The sequence below is a fragment of the Sardina pilchardus genome, chromosome 2 (genome assembly GCF_963854185.1).
Source record: "Sardina pilchardus chromosome 2, fSarPil1.1, whole genome shotgun sequence".
NCBI lineage: Eukaryota > Metazoa > Chordata > Actinopteri > Clupeiformes > Clupeidae > Sardina > Sardina pilchardus.
In genome coordinates, this window is record NC_084995.1 from 19,513,039 (window position 1) to 19,525,299 (window position 12,261).

Consider the following 12,261-nt stretch of genomic DNA (forward strand, 5'->3'; position numbering starts at 1 on the left):
GCAATTGTCATTGCAAATTATCACTAATACTGTGCAAAAACTCGTTTACATAAACCCACAAGAGTAAAGCCTGAACTCAGCACAGCTGAGCTACCGCGCTGAGAACACAGACAAAGATTCACTCTTAGGTTCCACACAAGCAATGCATGCATGGACATCCCACACATTGTGATTCTGCTTAAAATGTAAAGAGTTTGAACCCTGATATAATGCATTTCCATCTCTTGAATTCAATATTGCTATGATCTCATGGTATATGGTCTACTTAAAAAACAAAGATTTTGTGCTATTTCCTTATAGGGAAACAAAGGTTTTGTTGTCAAGGTTTCAAGTTCATCTCACAATATTTTAACATTGCTAAAAACTGTTTATTGCACCTAAGCTCCTCTTTCAGGGCTTGAAAGCCTGAGTCCATCAACCATATAAACTCGAATAGAAAACTGGTGGACAATCCGAAATGAACAACAGATTACTCCATCAAATACATATGTATGAATCATAATAACAGTAAGTGTCTGATAGGGAAAAGAAAAAAGGACTGCTATTATGTCAGTTACAGTAAGTACATTATACCTTGTATGCAATTGAGCACTGTAGTTTGTACAGCACAACATATCTGAGACGATTATGTGACGTCCAAGTCATAAGTGTGGCCTACTGATACGAAACTGGTGCAAAAGTAATAAGTGTTTCTCACATATGAGCACGAGTGAACAAGCATTTTTCATTAGTTGACCGCTTCATTGCAGTCTTACAGTAGTATACAGTAAGAGCCCAGAATTATCCAAATTACATGTTCGATTTACTATCGATTGTCGCTTTAACACTGAGCACGCGCCCTATTTGCACAGATCCTCGAAAACTGACTGTTTCTACTCCGTCCATTAAGTTCGTGTCTTATCCTGTCTTATCAGTAAGACTTGACATATTTTCATACGTGTCAGACAAATATCATGTGCAGTCTTCCTAGAAGATTGTAGAGTGTTAGAGTAAACAAATAAAGTGAATGTGGACAGCCTACCTGCTCTCCTGCTTCGTGTGACTTCATCAGGTGTTTCTCCCTGTACAGTGACCACAAGCCAACGTTTGGCAAAAATATAAGTGCCACCATAAAAAGGAAAGCCATTTGCAAGACACGCTTCTGTCGTCTCTTCATTTTGTGGGATCACCTCTGACACAGATGTTATACAGGCTACTGTGGAGTCCGTGTGTGACAAGACTGTAGAGGTAAAGATGACACAGGGGGCGAACGACGTTACTCTACCTCCCTCTGTAACGGCAGGTAAACTTTAACCTAAAAGAAGAACAAAAGAAGAAGCCGCGTTATCGCACTGTTGAATGTATGTTACACACCTGAAGAGTTGGCAGCAGTTAACCTCAATATTCAGGCAAACGCGCACACTAACTGACACGCCGACAAACCAAACACGACAGATATTGCATGCTTCATACGGACGACGAGCACTACTCTCTAGCCGAATTCTTTTTAGGACGATGGTAATTTACAGTATGCTAATCTGTGGCAGCGCGAAAACATCCACATGGCATGGCATACAGCCGAAACACCCGTGAATTGGCTACTAACGTATTCAACCAATGAAATTGGATGTAAATATGATGAGATACTCACTGTTGAGGCGTATTTTCATGTCGAAACAACAGAGATTAATCTGTTCTGGAACATCTAGCGTGCTTGAAGTCCGACTTCCATTTCCGACTGAAATACAAACATTTTAGGGAGCCATACTAAAACAGAACCTCTAGCACTAACGGCTTTATCTCCAGCAACGCGTGCGTGTGGGAATTCGTCTTGATCTCGCGCTCCTCAAAAACGACTGAGAGAAAACCTTGGCGAACTGCATGGCTCCCTCATAGGGGATATAGAACTCTCTCTCTTTCTCTCTCTCCCTCTCCCTCTCCCTGTCTCCGGCTTTCTTGAATCTCTATCACACTTCCACGGGGCTCAGATCTTGCGCTTATGGACCACGCGCACTGCGCAATAAGGGAAAAAAAAAACCACAATATATTTAGTCCGTCTTAAGACATCCACGACGTGTCACCGCAGTTAGCTAATATTCCAAAATCATCAAAAGACAGTCAACATTTCCGTGAATCATTCCAGAGACCGAGCGACGTAAGACTATGCTAATGGGTAACAGGCTGAGCTCTAAATCCTGGATGTTTTGTCTTCTTCTTTCAAGCTTCTTCTTCCTGTTTGCTTCAGAAACGATCACAATCAACTCGGATATTTTCTATGAGGTACAAAGGTTAGGATGAAAGATGGGGAAGTGGAAGTAAAACATAACTTTCCATGAATTGATTAGTGATTCATATGCCCCGACGTCAGCTCAATTGCATAAACTTCTTTACCATAAAACTTAACCTAAAACATGATGATGATACGCTGCGTTGCTTTTTTCTATGTTTTGATTTTTGTTTAGTGGGAAATTATTGTTTAGACCGGCGCTGAAGCCTATCAGTGCGCAATATGCAAAGAGTAGCCTACAACTCATGTAGGCCTATGTGTCGCAGTCCAGCTGTGGTCTTTTGGTAAACTTTCTAAATGTACAGAATGGATAATTCTTGTACAAAGTGGTATCTTTAGATCTGAAATGTTTACCGTTTTTCTTTTTCGTCGTCGCCAATAGAGGGTGCTCCATTAACAGACCGAAGTTTCTATTCTGTTCTATTGTAAACAATAAATTAAACAAGAGTAAAGGAAAACAGAATGAAAACAGATGCGCGCGCGACCCCTCCCCTTTAGCTCATTCAAGGCGGTGACCCTGTTTTAAATCCATATCTGAAATACAAAGAGGCATTCTTTTCTATTGAATCGATAGGGGAAAATCACAACAAATCTCTAAACGTTTTCTGAAATGACAGCTTTGCCATAAACCAGTTAAGAATAAAACGAAACAACTTGACCTCTCTAAGTTTCAACCATTCCAAAAGACAGAATACGGCAAAACATGCATAAAGGCTTTATGAAACCTGTCTGTAAATGGACTATTGGTCTGCTATGTTGAGATGAGATCAGTACTTACAGTACAGTCGCATGGATCTTATGGATACAAGAAGATCACATGGCCAGTTTTGCCTGCATATACTGGATATATGTGCCAAGGCTCCAAATGTATTAGAATAGCTGAATTAGAATCTACAACAGTGAACGACTGTTTCTAGGTCGACTCATATTGTTTAGGCCTCTCTATTGAATAGAGGAACAGCACTTATTCAACATCACTGCTTTAGAGTGCCCTATGAAAATCGGCTGTGACCGTGTAACCAACGCAGTCAAATCAGCACCATGGATAGCAGCACGGTGTTTAGAGCCTTTACACCAATTCAGCACCATAGACAGCGACACATGCTTCCCACTGCATAACACACTGTACATATTGCGCCATTCAATTGCTTACCATTCATGGTTACATGATTGCTGTGTGAAAAGGTACAATAAACAGTGTCTGGAAATCAATATGGAAATATGAATAATGTAAATACTTACCATCTGCTCAGTGATTTAGCTACACACATAAATGGAAAGCAAATATCAAATACTGGTTTATTGTCAATCAGAGTGTTCCAGAAGAGTTAACTAGAACTTAAGAATTACTGTGACATGGATGTCTTTGTATGGAGTTAGGGTGGTTGAACTACTCATCTGAAAACCCATTAAGTCCCAGAGGCCTGCATTCAATAACAAAAGATGCTCCTTTACTTAAGACTGAGCCTGATCATTTGTTGGACAAGGTGGCGCCATATTGCTGTTTTATAGATCCAAACAAGATTTGAAATGAAAGATTGAGTGCCTTCAGTCCACCCGTGGTTCTGAACCACCTCGCGCGCGTTCCTCACCGTCGTGCACTGACGTTCTGAACCACCTCGCGTATGTTCCTCACCATCCCTCACTGACGTTCTGAACCACCTTGTGTGCGTTCCTCACCGTCGTGCACTGACGTTCTAAACCACCTTGCATATGTTCCTCACCATCCCTCACTGACGTTCTGAACCACCTTGTGTGCGTTCCTCACCGTCCCGCACTGACATCTTTGGCACACAGACATAACATACAGATACTTTGTTTAAAGGAAATAAAGTCCACTCTTCGTTATCGGAAAGATTAGCCAAGATTTGCCTCTCCAAAAGATATTTGAAAGGGACTGGAGAGAGTGTCCAGTCTACTGTAATTCCTCATTCAGTTCATCACTACAGGTAGGGTTAGAGGGGAAGTAATATATTACATGTTCAAGGTGAGAATAGGCAATACATTTTTGATCACTCAAGGGTGTCCTGTCAATTGAAAAAGCAGAGAAGCAATTAACAGGTTTTTGATCCTGATGATACCATAATCAGTTATAGAAAACCTTTTGTAATTTGTTCTGTCTATGAAAGGTTTCTCTCTCTCTCTCTCTCTTACTTAAGAGGAACCTTACATTGTAGCCACGTTATCAGTGTGAGGTCTCACCTCAGCGTGTCTAGACACTCAAGGGATCATTCAGTACGTGTGTGAGCATGATGAAATCTCCTCAGACTCAAATCTCCTGGTTATCAGAGTCACCGGCTCATTCTTCTGCTTCAAATGCTACTCTCGGCAGCTTTGAGAGTCGGTATTAATGACTTTAAACACCTGATGGGTCTCTCTGGCTGCCTGCACTATATCTTGATAATATGAACTAAGAGTCACACAAGTTAGAGGCAAGCAGAAAGCAATGAAGGATTTTCAATGGCACTGTTAGTAGAGATTGTTTTGTATTTACTTTAAGGTACTTGTAAACTCTTCTTGCGTACAATGTGAAGAAGAATGTTTCAGCTGTGTCAGTTGTTAGTATCCCTCACAAAGTGATGTGGCAGTCATCATACTGTAGTGGCGTTCAGCGGTGCCTGTCTGTGCAGACCCATTCTACAATGAAAAGACAGCGAAGCAACAAAGCAGAGCTAAAAGAGTCCTTGAATAGTCTCATTTGTCTCAATGATAGAAAATGTGTGTGTGTGTCTGTGTGTGTGTGTGTGTGTGTGTGTGTGTGTGTGTGTGTGTGTGTGTGTGTGTGTGTGTGTGTGTGTGTGTGTGTGTGTGTGTGTCTGTGAGGGGGGGGGGGCAGTCTCACCACAAGTGCGTGAAGGGAATCAACTGCTGGTGTGGTGATTTATAAGAAGACACAGAAGAACTGTCCCTGAGGGCACATGAGACAACAGTCAGCCAGACGACAGTTTACAGGGTCACACCAGTCGTCTGTCAACATCAGCTCCTCACATTTCACACCGATCGAGAACTTGCGCTGATAACAGAACCAATGCTGTCACTTGCATTCAGATGTCTGCCGCTGACGGACTGTCAAGCTGCAACACAGCTAATGTTCCTCAGCCATGTTTACCGAGGACGGCGTAGACAGGCACAATGAGGAGTTTTAATTAGAGTGCCACGAAACTAAATGTCATGCCGCGGGCTAATTGTGAAATGTGACAAGTGGGCATTCATCTGAAAAGGAACCACATAAATTGTTTGCCTGGGGGAGCACATTTATTTGAAGTGTTTACAGAAGTGTACTGCCTCAGATGGATTTCAGACATTTTCGTGTGTAGCCACAGATTAAAAAGTAGTGGTGCATAAAGTGAAAACACACCACACACACACACACACACACACACACACACACACACACACACACACACACACACGTGATGAGGTCTCATCTGTGACCTTTCACATTAGATCGCCTAAACTGTATTTCTATGATGTGCTGTTTCTTTTCTGTATGGTGTTATTATATATGTATATGAATCATCGTATCACTCAGTTAATTAGATCACTTTGTTTGACTTGATTACAATTAATTACGGTGGGGAATGAACAGGCAACCAATCAATACAGTGAAGCGATCAATAGCCAAATGAAATGCTTATGAGGGAAAATTGTCTATCACGGCAGTTAAAGTAATTGAGAGGGTAAAGGGAGGGGAGCTTTTATCCATAAAATAATCCCATAAAAAACATACTACTTGATGCAAACATCTAAAGGCAGATTATAGAATATCTGTATGAGAGAAAGCCATTATATTCCCTTTTTTTAGGTGAAGAAACTGACAATTTCACTGCATTCTTTACATCAGTAATTATATGCATGTGACAAATAAACATCCTTGTATTCTATCCTTTTTTCCAGTCAGTCACACATATACACGCACACAAACACACTCATACATTGTAATAATGTCAAATAAGGTCAAAATGGGACAGGAGTATAAAGACCCATTTTCACAGATTCCCCATTAGCCTGACTTTAAAGTCACACACACACACAGTGAGAGTGCTTCTAGCCAAGGTGGGTTTTGATTCAGCACGTTCTCCACGGTGCTGCAGCGGAGCTTGGGAGAATAGGGCTCTTCCTCTTAATCCCTCTCGACTGGAAACATGGATTTACTCCCATGCTTGTTAGCTGGACACAGGTCCTCCACACTCCGGTGTTCCATGGTTCACACCACATTGAGAAATTTCACATCGACAATTTACTGCCTGTACGTAGTCCTGGCTGCACTCACGCACTTCAAATGGTACATTGGAAAATGTATTGCAATTACAGTATATATAAGGAGACTCTTTCTTACATTTGCCGTGTTTTCAAATGCACATAATGTAAGTCTGTCTGTTATGTAAATGCTGTGAATATGAAAGGGTGGAATCAAATAAAAATTCAAATCAAATATCAAACAATTCCTTCAGTGGAATGTTAATATCCACAGTGCAATGTCCCCCCCGTCATTGCTCGTGAGTCTAAACGCTTCAGCTTTGAGATGAAGCCAGCAGACGTTGTTCGGCATAAATCATAATTACGCAAATCTCCCGAGAGTACAGGTTGACCAAGGAGAGATGAAAGCCACGGATAAACCTCACCAGTTGCCATTCAAATCAATGCTGCAGCAGCCTGCATCCACTGTGATAAGGGAGAGAGGACACTGCACAGGCCTCCAGAGCTCGGAGAAAATAACTCTGGTCAATGTCGCTCCTCTCCCCTGTCTTTAGACACCCCCACCCCACCCCACCCCACCCCCAAGTCTTCAGTCAGTGATCTTAAACCTCAAATCTCCAGCCAAAAAAGGGGGGGTAAAGGGGGGTTGGGGTGCTGAGGTCATCCTTCTGCAGTGGCAGCCATCAAAGTAAGCAGCAGGCATGGATTCAAGGCGAGCGCTGGGACAAAGACCAATCACCGTCTTTGATATGAGTTACTGCTCTCTTATAACAGAAGACAGGAAAGCCATCCATTACCTACAGATCCAGCAAAGAATGACGTATATTTTGCTACCTTTATCACAGCCCCAGTGGAGAGCAATAGAGGCACTGAGAGAGAGAGAGAGAGGGAAAGAGAGAGAGAGAGAGAGAGGGGGGGGGGGGGGGGGGAGGAAGCTGTGGTGAAATCAAGGTCGAAGAACCTGCTGTTAATTTCGCCTGCTCAAGTGCTACTGCTGACACAGCAAGATGATCCTAATGCAGTGAGGTCTCAGGATGTGGTGGAGTGAACCTACGGCACATTCACCATCTGTGCTGAGAGGCATTCTTAAAACGCAGACTCCCAGGAGGAACCGCAGCCTTACTCTGTGCTCCAATGAGGAACTGATCAATTACAGTGTGCGCATGCCACAAGCTGTCTTCAGACACACCTTGCCAAAACACAAAAGGCCTTAATTGTTTACCAGAACCCACTGTCTGTTTACTGTAAAACGCAGTCACAACACGAAACTCACGAAAAGACAACTTAATTCAGCTGTGTGTCTAAACGTGTTCTGCTGTGCAGTGGTGACATCCTTATGGCCGATATACACAATTTCCTAAGGCTCTCAGAATCTGTTTAGAGAGAGAGAGAAAGAGGAGAGAGACAGCAAGAGAGAGAAAGAGAGCAAGAGAGAGAGGGATTGAGGTTTTTGCATCATTTAACAGCATGGGAAGGCTGCATTCACAATTATTTCATGCCATGTGTGTGTATTTCTGTTGAGGGAGATCTTTGCCTCTGGGTTTGCCTGAAGTAAATCCTCACATGGGGTTTCATGTTCTAAATGTGAGCTCTGCAATCCCCTCCCCGCTCCCCCTGTAAATAATCACAATAAGCACAAGAGATTTAACTGAAAGGAGATCCACTATAGTGGGGAAGTTGCTCTTGTGTGACTGACCAAGTGAGAACATGTGCTAAGCCTCACTGGTGGTGCCTTGCATTAGATATGAGGATTATATTACTCGGGGGTTTGGAGTGGCCGTGGTCAGATATATTAGATCACAGTTTGATGAAGAATGCGGTCTCTAGAGAACCCTTGAGCGGATTACCTGGGGCTTGTAAAGTCAGCATATTCGGACAGACCCATTTCTTCCTCGTGCAATTCCTCCTGTCACTTGTCCTTATTAGAAGGGTGTTTCTCTCCATCTTTACTGCTCCTGATATTGTGTGTCCAGGGCGGTCAGAAGCAGGCTGTGAAACAGGGATGGGTTTAATTGTCATGCCAAGGGTCATGTGGAGTCCTTTGGAAAAGCTCGGCAATACCACTTTAACGGCCCTATAAAGAAGAACGGAGCAAGCAGCAATAAAGAGGAATATCCACAACTCCTAAATCACTGTGGCCCCCTCCAACATCTTGGCAAATAATCTAAATATATCCCCATGCCAATAAACTTGATCTAATGTGATTCTTTATCGGGAGGAGATTTAAGTGTTTTGTGTTATTGGTGCTATCTGGGGAAATGACGAAAACAAAACAATAATGGAGAAGTTCTTCAAGCAAAAAAAGAGCAAGAAACAAAACAAAAAAATAAACAAAGAAACAAAAAAAACAAACAAGGGCGAGGACCAAAACAGCATTCCTTTTCTAACTTTAAAGTGATAAACTACTCTGCCAAGGGGATGGCTTTAGAGCACACTAAAGAAAATGAGATGTTGACTTAGTCTTGTTGAACGCTTTAAAGCATCTTTATGCCGTGTGAGAAATTCCTCTCATAAAACAGGCAGCGTTCTCCACTGGAGTACGCACTAAGGATGTAAAGTGCTTCCTCACCGCCACAGCGGCTCCGCCAGGGACCCTTACGAATTCATGTGCCACTTTACACATGAACCCCCCCCCCCCCCCCCCCCCTCCCCGTAAAGACTGTGTTTAAACGGTGGCCATGTTCAATGAATATAATAAGCGTAAAAATAGATAAATAAATAAATAACTTCGATGGCTGGCCTGCGCAGTGTTGGCTGAATATGATAAATGTATAATAGGTTGCGTGGGCTGAGTATTTTTAGACCACCATTATTCAGGCAAAAGGTGAGGACGGCCTGTGTGGGACAAGCCAGTGAGACGACCAGGAGGTGGCTCATCCCGGTGTTTGGGATGAGAGCCCTCGGGTCGTGACCCCCTCATTTGAAGACTGAAAGTGGAATTTGAATAAGCGGGAGTCGCCGCCGCCGCGTCGTTTCTCGCTGTGTGAGTGACAGTCTTCTGGGCATTTTCATCTCGACCTGCTCAGTTCAACCCTTTTTTTCCGGCTGAAGCAAATCTATTGAATTTCAATTTTTCCTTCTTTAGGAAAAAAAAGCCTCTAAGGTAGAATATATTTGACATTGACCACATCCGTGAAATAAAATTATATCTATAATAAAGCCTGGGCTTCCTGGAGAGGGCAGGGGTAACTCTGTGCTTTGGAATGTTCCAGATAGAAAGAAAAGACTCTTAGGTGAGGGGGATTGAGGTGTGGATTTCCAATATACAGTATGTAGCGGATAGCTTTTGGTTACGAATGCAGTGAACTTTGAGGTGTTGGGTCGTGTGTGTGTGTGTGTGTGTGTGTGTGTGTGTGTGTGTAGTGTGTTTGTGTGTGTGTGTGTGTGTGTGTGTGTGTAGTGTGTTTGTGTGTGTGTGTGTGTGTGTGTGTGTGTGTATGTGAGTGTGTGTGTGTGTGTGTGTGTGTGTGTGTGTGTAGTATGTGTGTGTGTGTGTGTGTGTGTGTGTGTGTGTGTGTGCGTGCGTATAGTGTGTGTGTGTGTGTGTGTGTGTGTGTGTGTGTGTGTGTGTGACTAAGTGTTCATGTGTACCTGTGCGTGAAACGACATGTGAAAATAAAAGAGCAGAGAGTGGCTTTGGCCAGAGCCATCCCACCGAGAGCTGCCATGATGGAAATGCGAACTGACTGCCTGACCTTCTTGTCACTGTAAACAGGTGCAGTGTCACTGTCCTTTGTCCTGGCAGGCTCCAGGCTCATCATATAGACATAACGGAGCTTCCTCCTCTCCTCCTCTTCCTCTCATCCTCCTCTCCTCCTCCTCCTCTTCCTTCAATCCTCCTCTCCTCCTCCCGGTGAGGCGTCAGTCCAGGTGAGGGTGAGTGCTGCTCTCATTACTCTTCATTAGAAATGGCTGCAGCCCTCGGTGGAGCTGCGAGTGGTGGGGGAAGGAGGCGGGCGCCACTGCAGCAGCTCTCCTCAGCTCCTCAGCCCTCCAACCCTGAGCCTGATAACGAGCCCATCAGCGGCACATGCCGGAGGACCAAGCACGGGTCACAGCAGCCACAACACCCCACACCAGTGGAACACGCTCCTCTCTTTCTATCTCTCTCTCCCCCCCTCTCTCTCTCTCTGTCTCTCTCTCACACACACACACCCTCTCCCTTGCTCTCCCTTGCTCTTCCCTTCACACACTCCTTTTCCTCTCTGTCTCCCTATCTAACCTTTTACTTTCCTGACACAATTTAATTTAGTGAGAGTGGTACATTTGTAAGTATACAACAGAATGCAATGAAGGCAATAAATCAGTTAAAATAGGAATGCACTATCTCCCGCGTTCTTTATTTGTATTCATAAACACTAAGGATTTTTATTATTGATTATTATTTTGACAAATATTCTCACAGGGGCAGATGCAAACAAAACATTTTCTGACGAGAGTACACAGAGTTGACAGAACTTGGCTAAATTTGTTGTATTACACTGATGTGAGACTCACAAGACAAACAAAGTGGACCCCTCTGTGCCGAGCTGGCAAAAACTAAACCCAGATAGAACTTTGCTTAGTTGTTTACTGTTTACTTTGTTTGAGTACTTGGAGGTTTGTTGTTGTTTGAGTACTTGGAGGTTTGCCTTTATGAGTCATATATTTGCTCCAAGTAGATAAAACAGGCTGTTCTCATCCACATTTAATCTGAATTAATTGCGTATTACTGTTTGTACAGCGTGGGAAACTAGATGTACCGCAAAGCGATACACAATATGACCGCCGCTCAGTCCTGCACATTCTCTCCGCAAATATCAATCACGCTTGTGTTTCCATCGCCTACTCCATCCCTACTGCAACTTTTATGTATGTAAATGAGTGTGTGCATGTGTGCGCTTGCTTTTGTGTATGAGTGCTTCTCTGTCTAGTGTGAGTGTGTGTCTGCTTGTGTGTGTGTTTAATGTGTCTCTGAGTATATGTTCACTGTGTTCTCTGCCGTCACTGTCACTCCAATATCAGATAACACACACACACACACACACACTCACATGCGCGCGTGTGCACACACACACACACACAAACACACATACACAGACACACACTCACACACGCACACACACACACACTCGCACACACACACACACACACACACACACACACACACAAACACACACACACAGGCACACCCAGAGAGAGAGAGAGAGAAAGAGAGAACACACACAGAATACACACAGATAACACAGACATAGAGAGAGAGAGAGAGAGAGAGAGAGAGAAAGAAAGAGAGTGTGTGTGTGTGTGTGTGTGTGTGTGTGTGTGTGTGTAGGTGTGTGTAGGTGTGTGTGTGTGTGTGTAAGGGTGTATGTGTGCATGCGTGTGGGCGTGTTTGTGCATGTGTTTGTATAATGTTTTATGTACATGTGTGTATGTAGTGGTGCGTGTGTGTAGGTATGCGTGTGTGTGTGTGTATTTATGTGTGTGTGTGTGTGTGTGCGTGTGTGTGTGTGTGTGTGTGTGTTCCTGCATGTTTGTTGCACCCAGAGCAACCATTCTCTTTTAAAACATATTTGGAAACTAGTTGATTAAAGGTTTCTAATGGTGTCACTTATATGTTTCTAGGACAAAAACTAGCAGAGATTGAGATGTTTGGAACAGTTTTTGAAATCCCCAGGGGGGGATTTAGACTCCAGATAATACCACCATCTACTGGCCGATGGGTATACAGTCCTGAATGTACACATAAATCCATTTATTTTATAGCCCCCCATGGATGAAATTCCACAAAACTTGGCATACTCCCAGAGGGTGTC

The 12,261-nt window shown here is 43.4% G+C and overlaps 1 protein-coding gene across 1 annotated transcript in view; it reads right to left on the bottom strand.

Moving 5' to 3' along the window:
- Positions 1-1,786, bottom strand: part of galntl6 (polypeptide N-acetylgalactosaminyltransferase like 6) — a 207,447-nt gene extending 205,661 nt beyond the window's left edge. The window contains exons 1-2 of the mRNA XM_062520732.1: positions 1,631-1,786; positions 1,022-1,294 (exon numbers count right to left, since the gene is read on the bottom strand). Of these exons, the coding sequence (XP_062376716.1) occupies positions 1,022-1,156 (135 nt within the window). The 5' untranslated portion in view covers positions 1,157-1,294; positions 1,631-1,786. The remainder of the gene's footprint in view (positions 1-1,021; positions 1,295-1,630) is intronic.
- Positions 1,787-12,261: the final 10,475 nt, after the last annotated feature.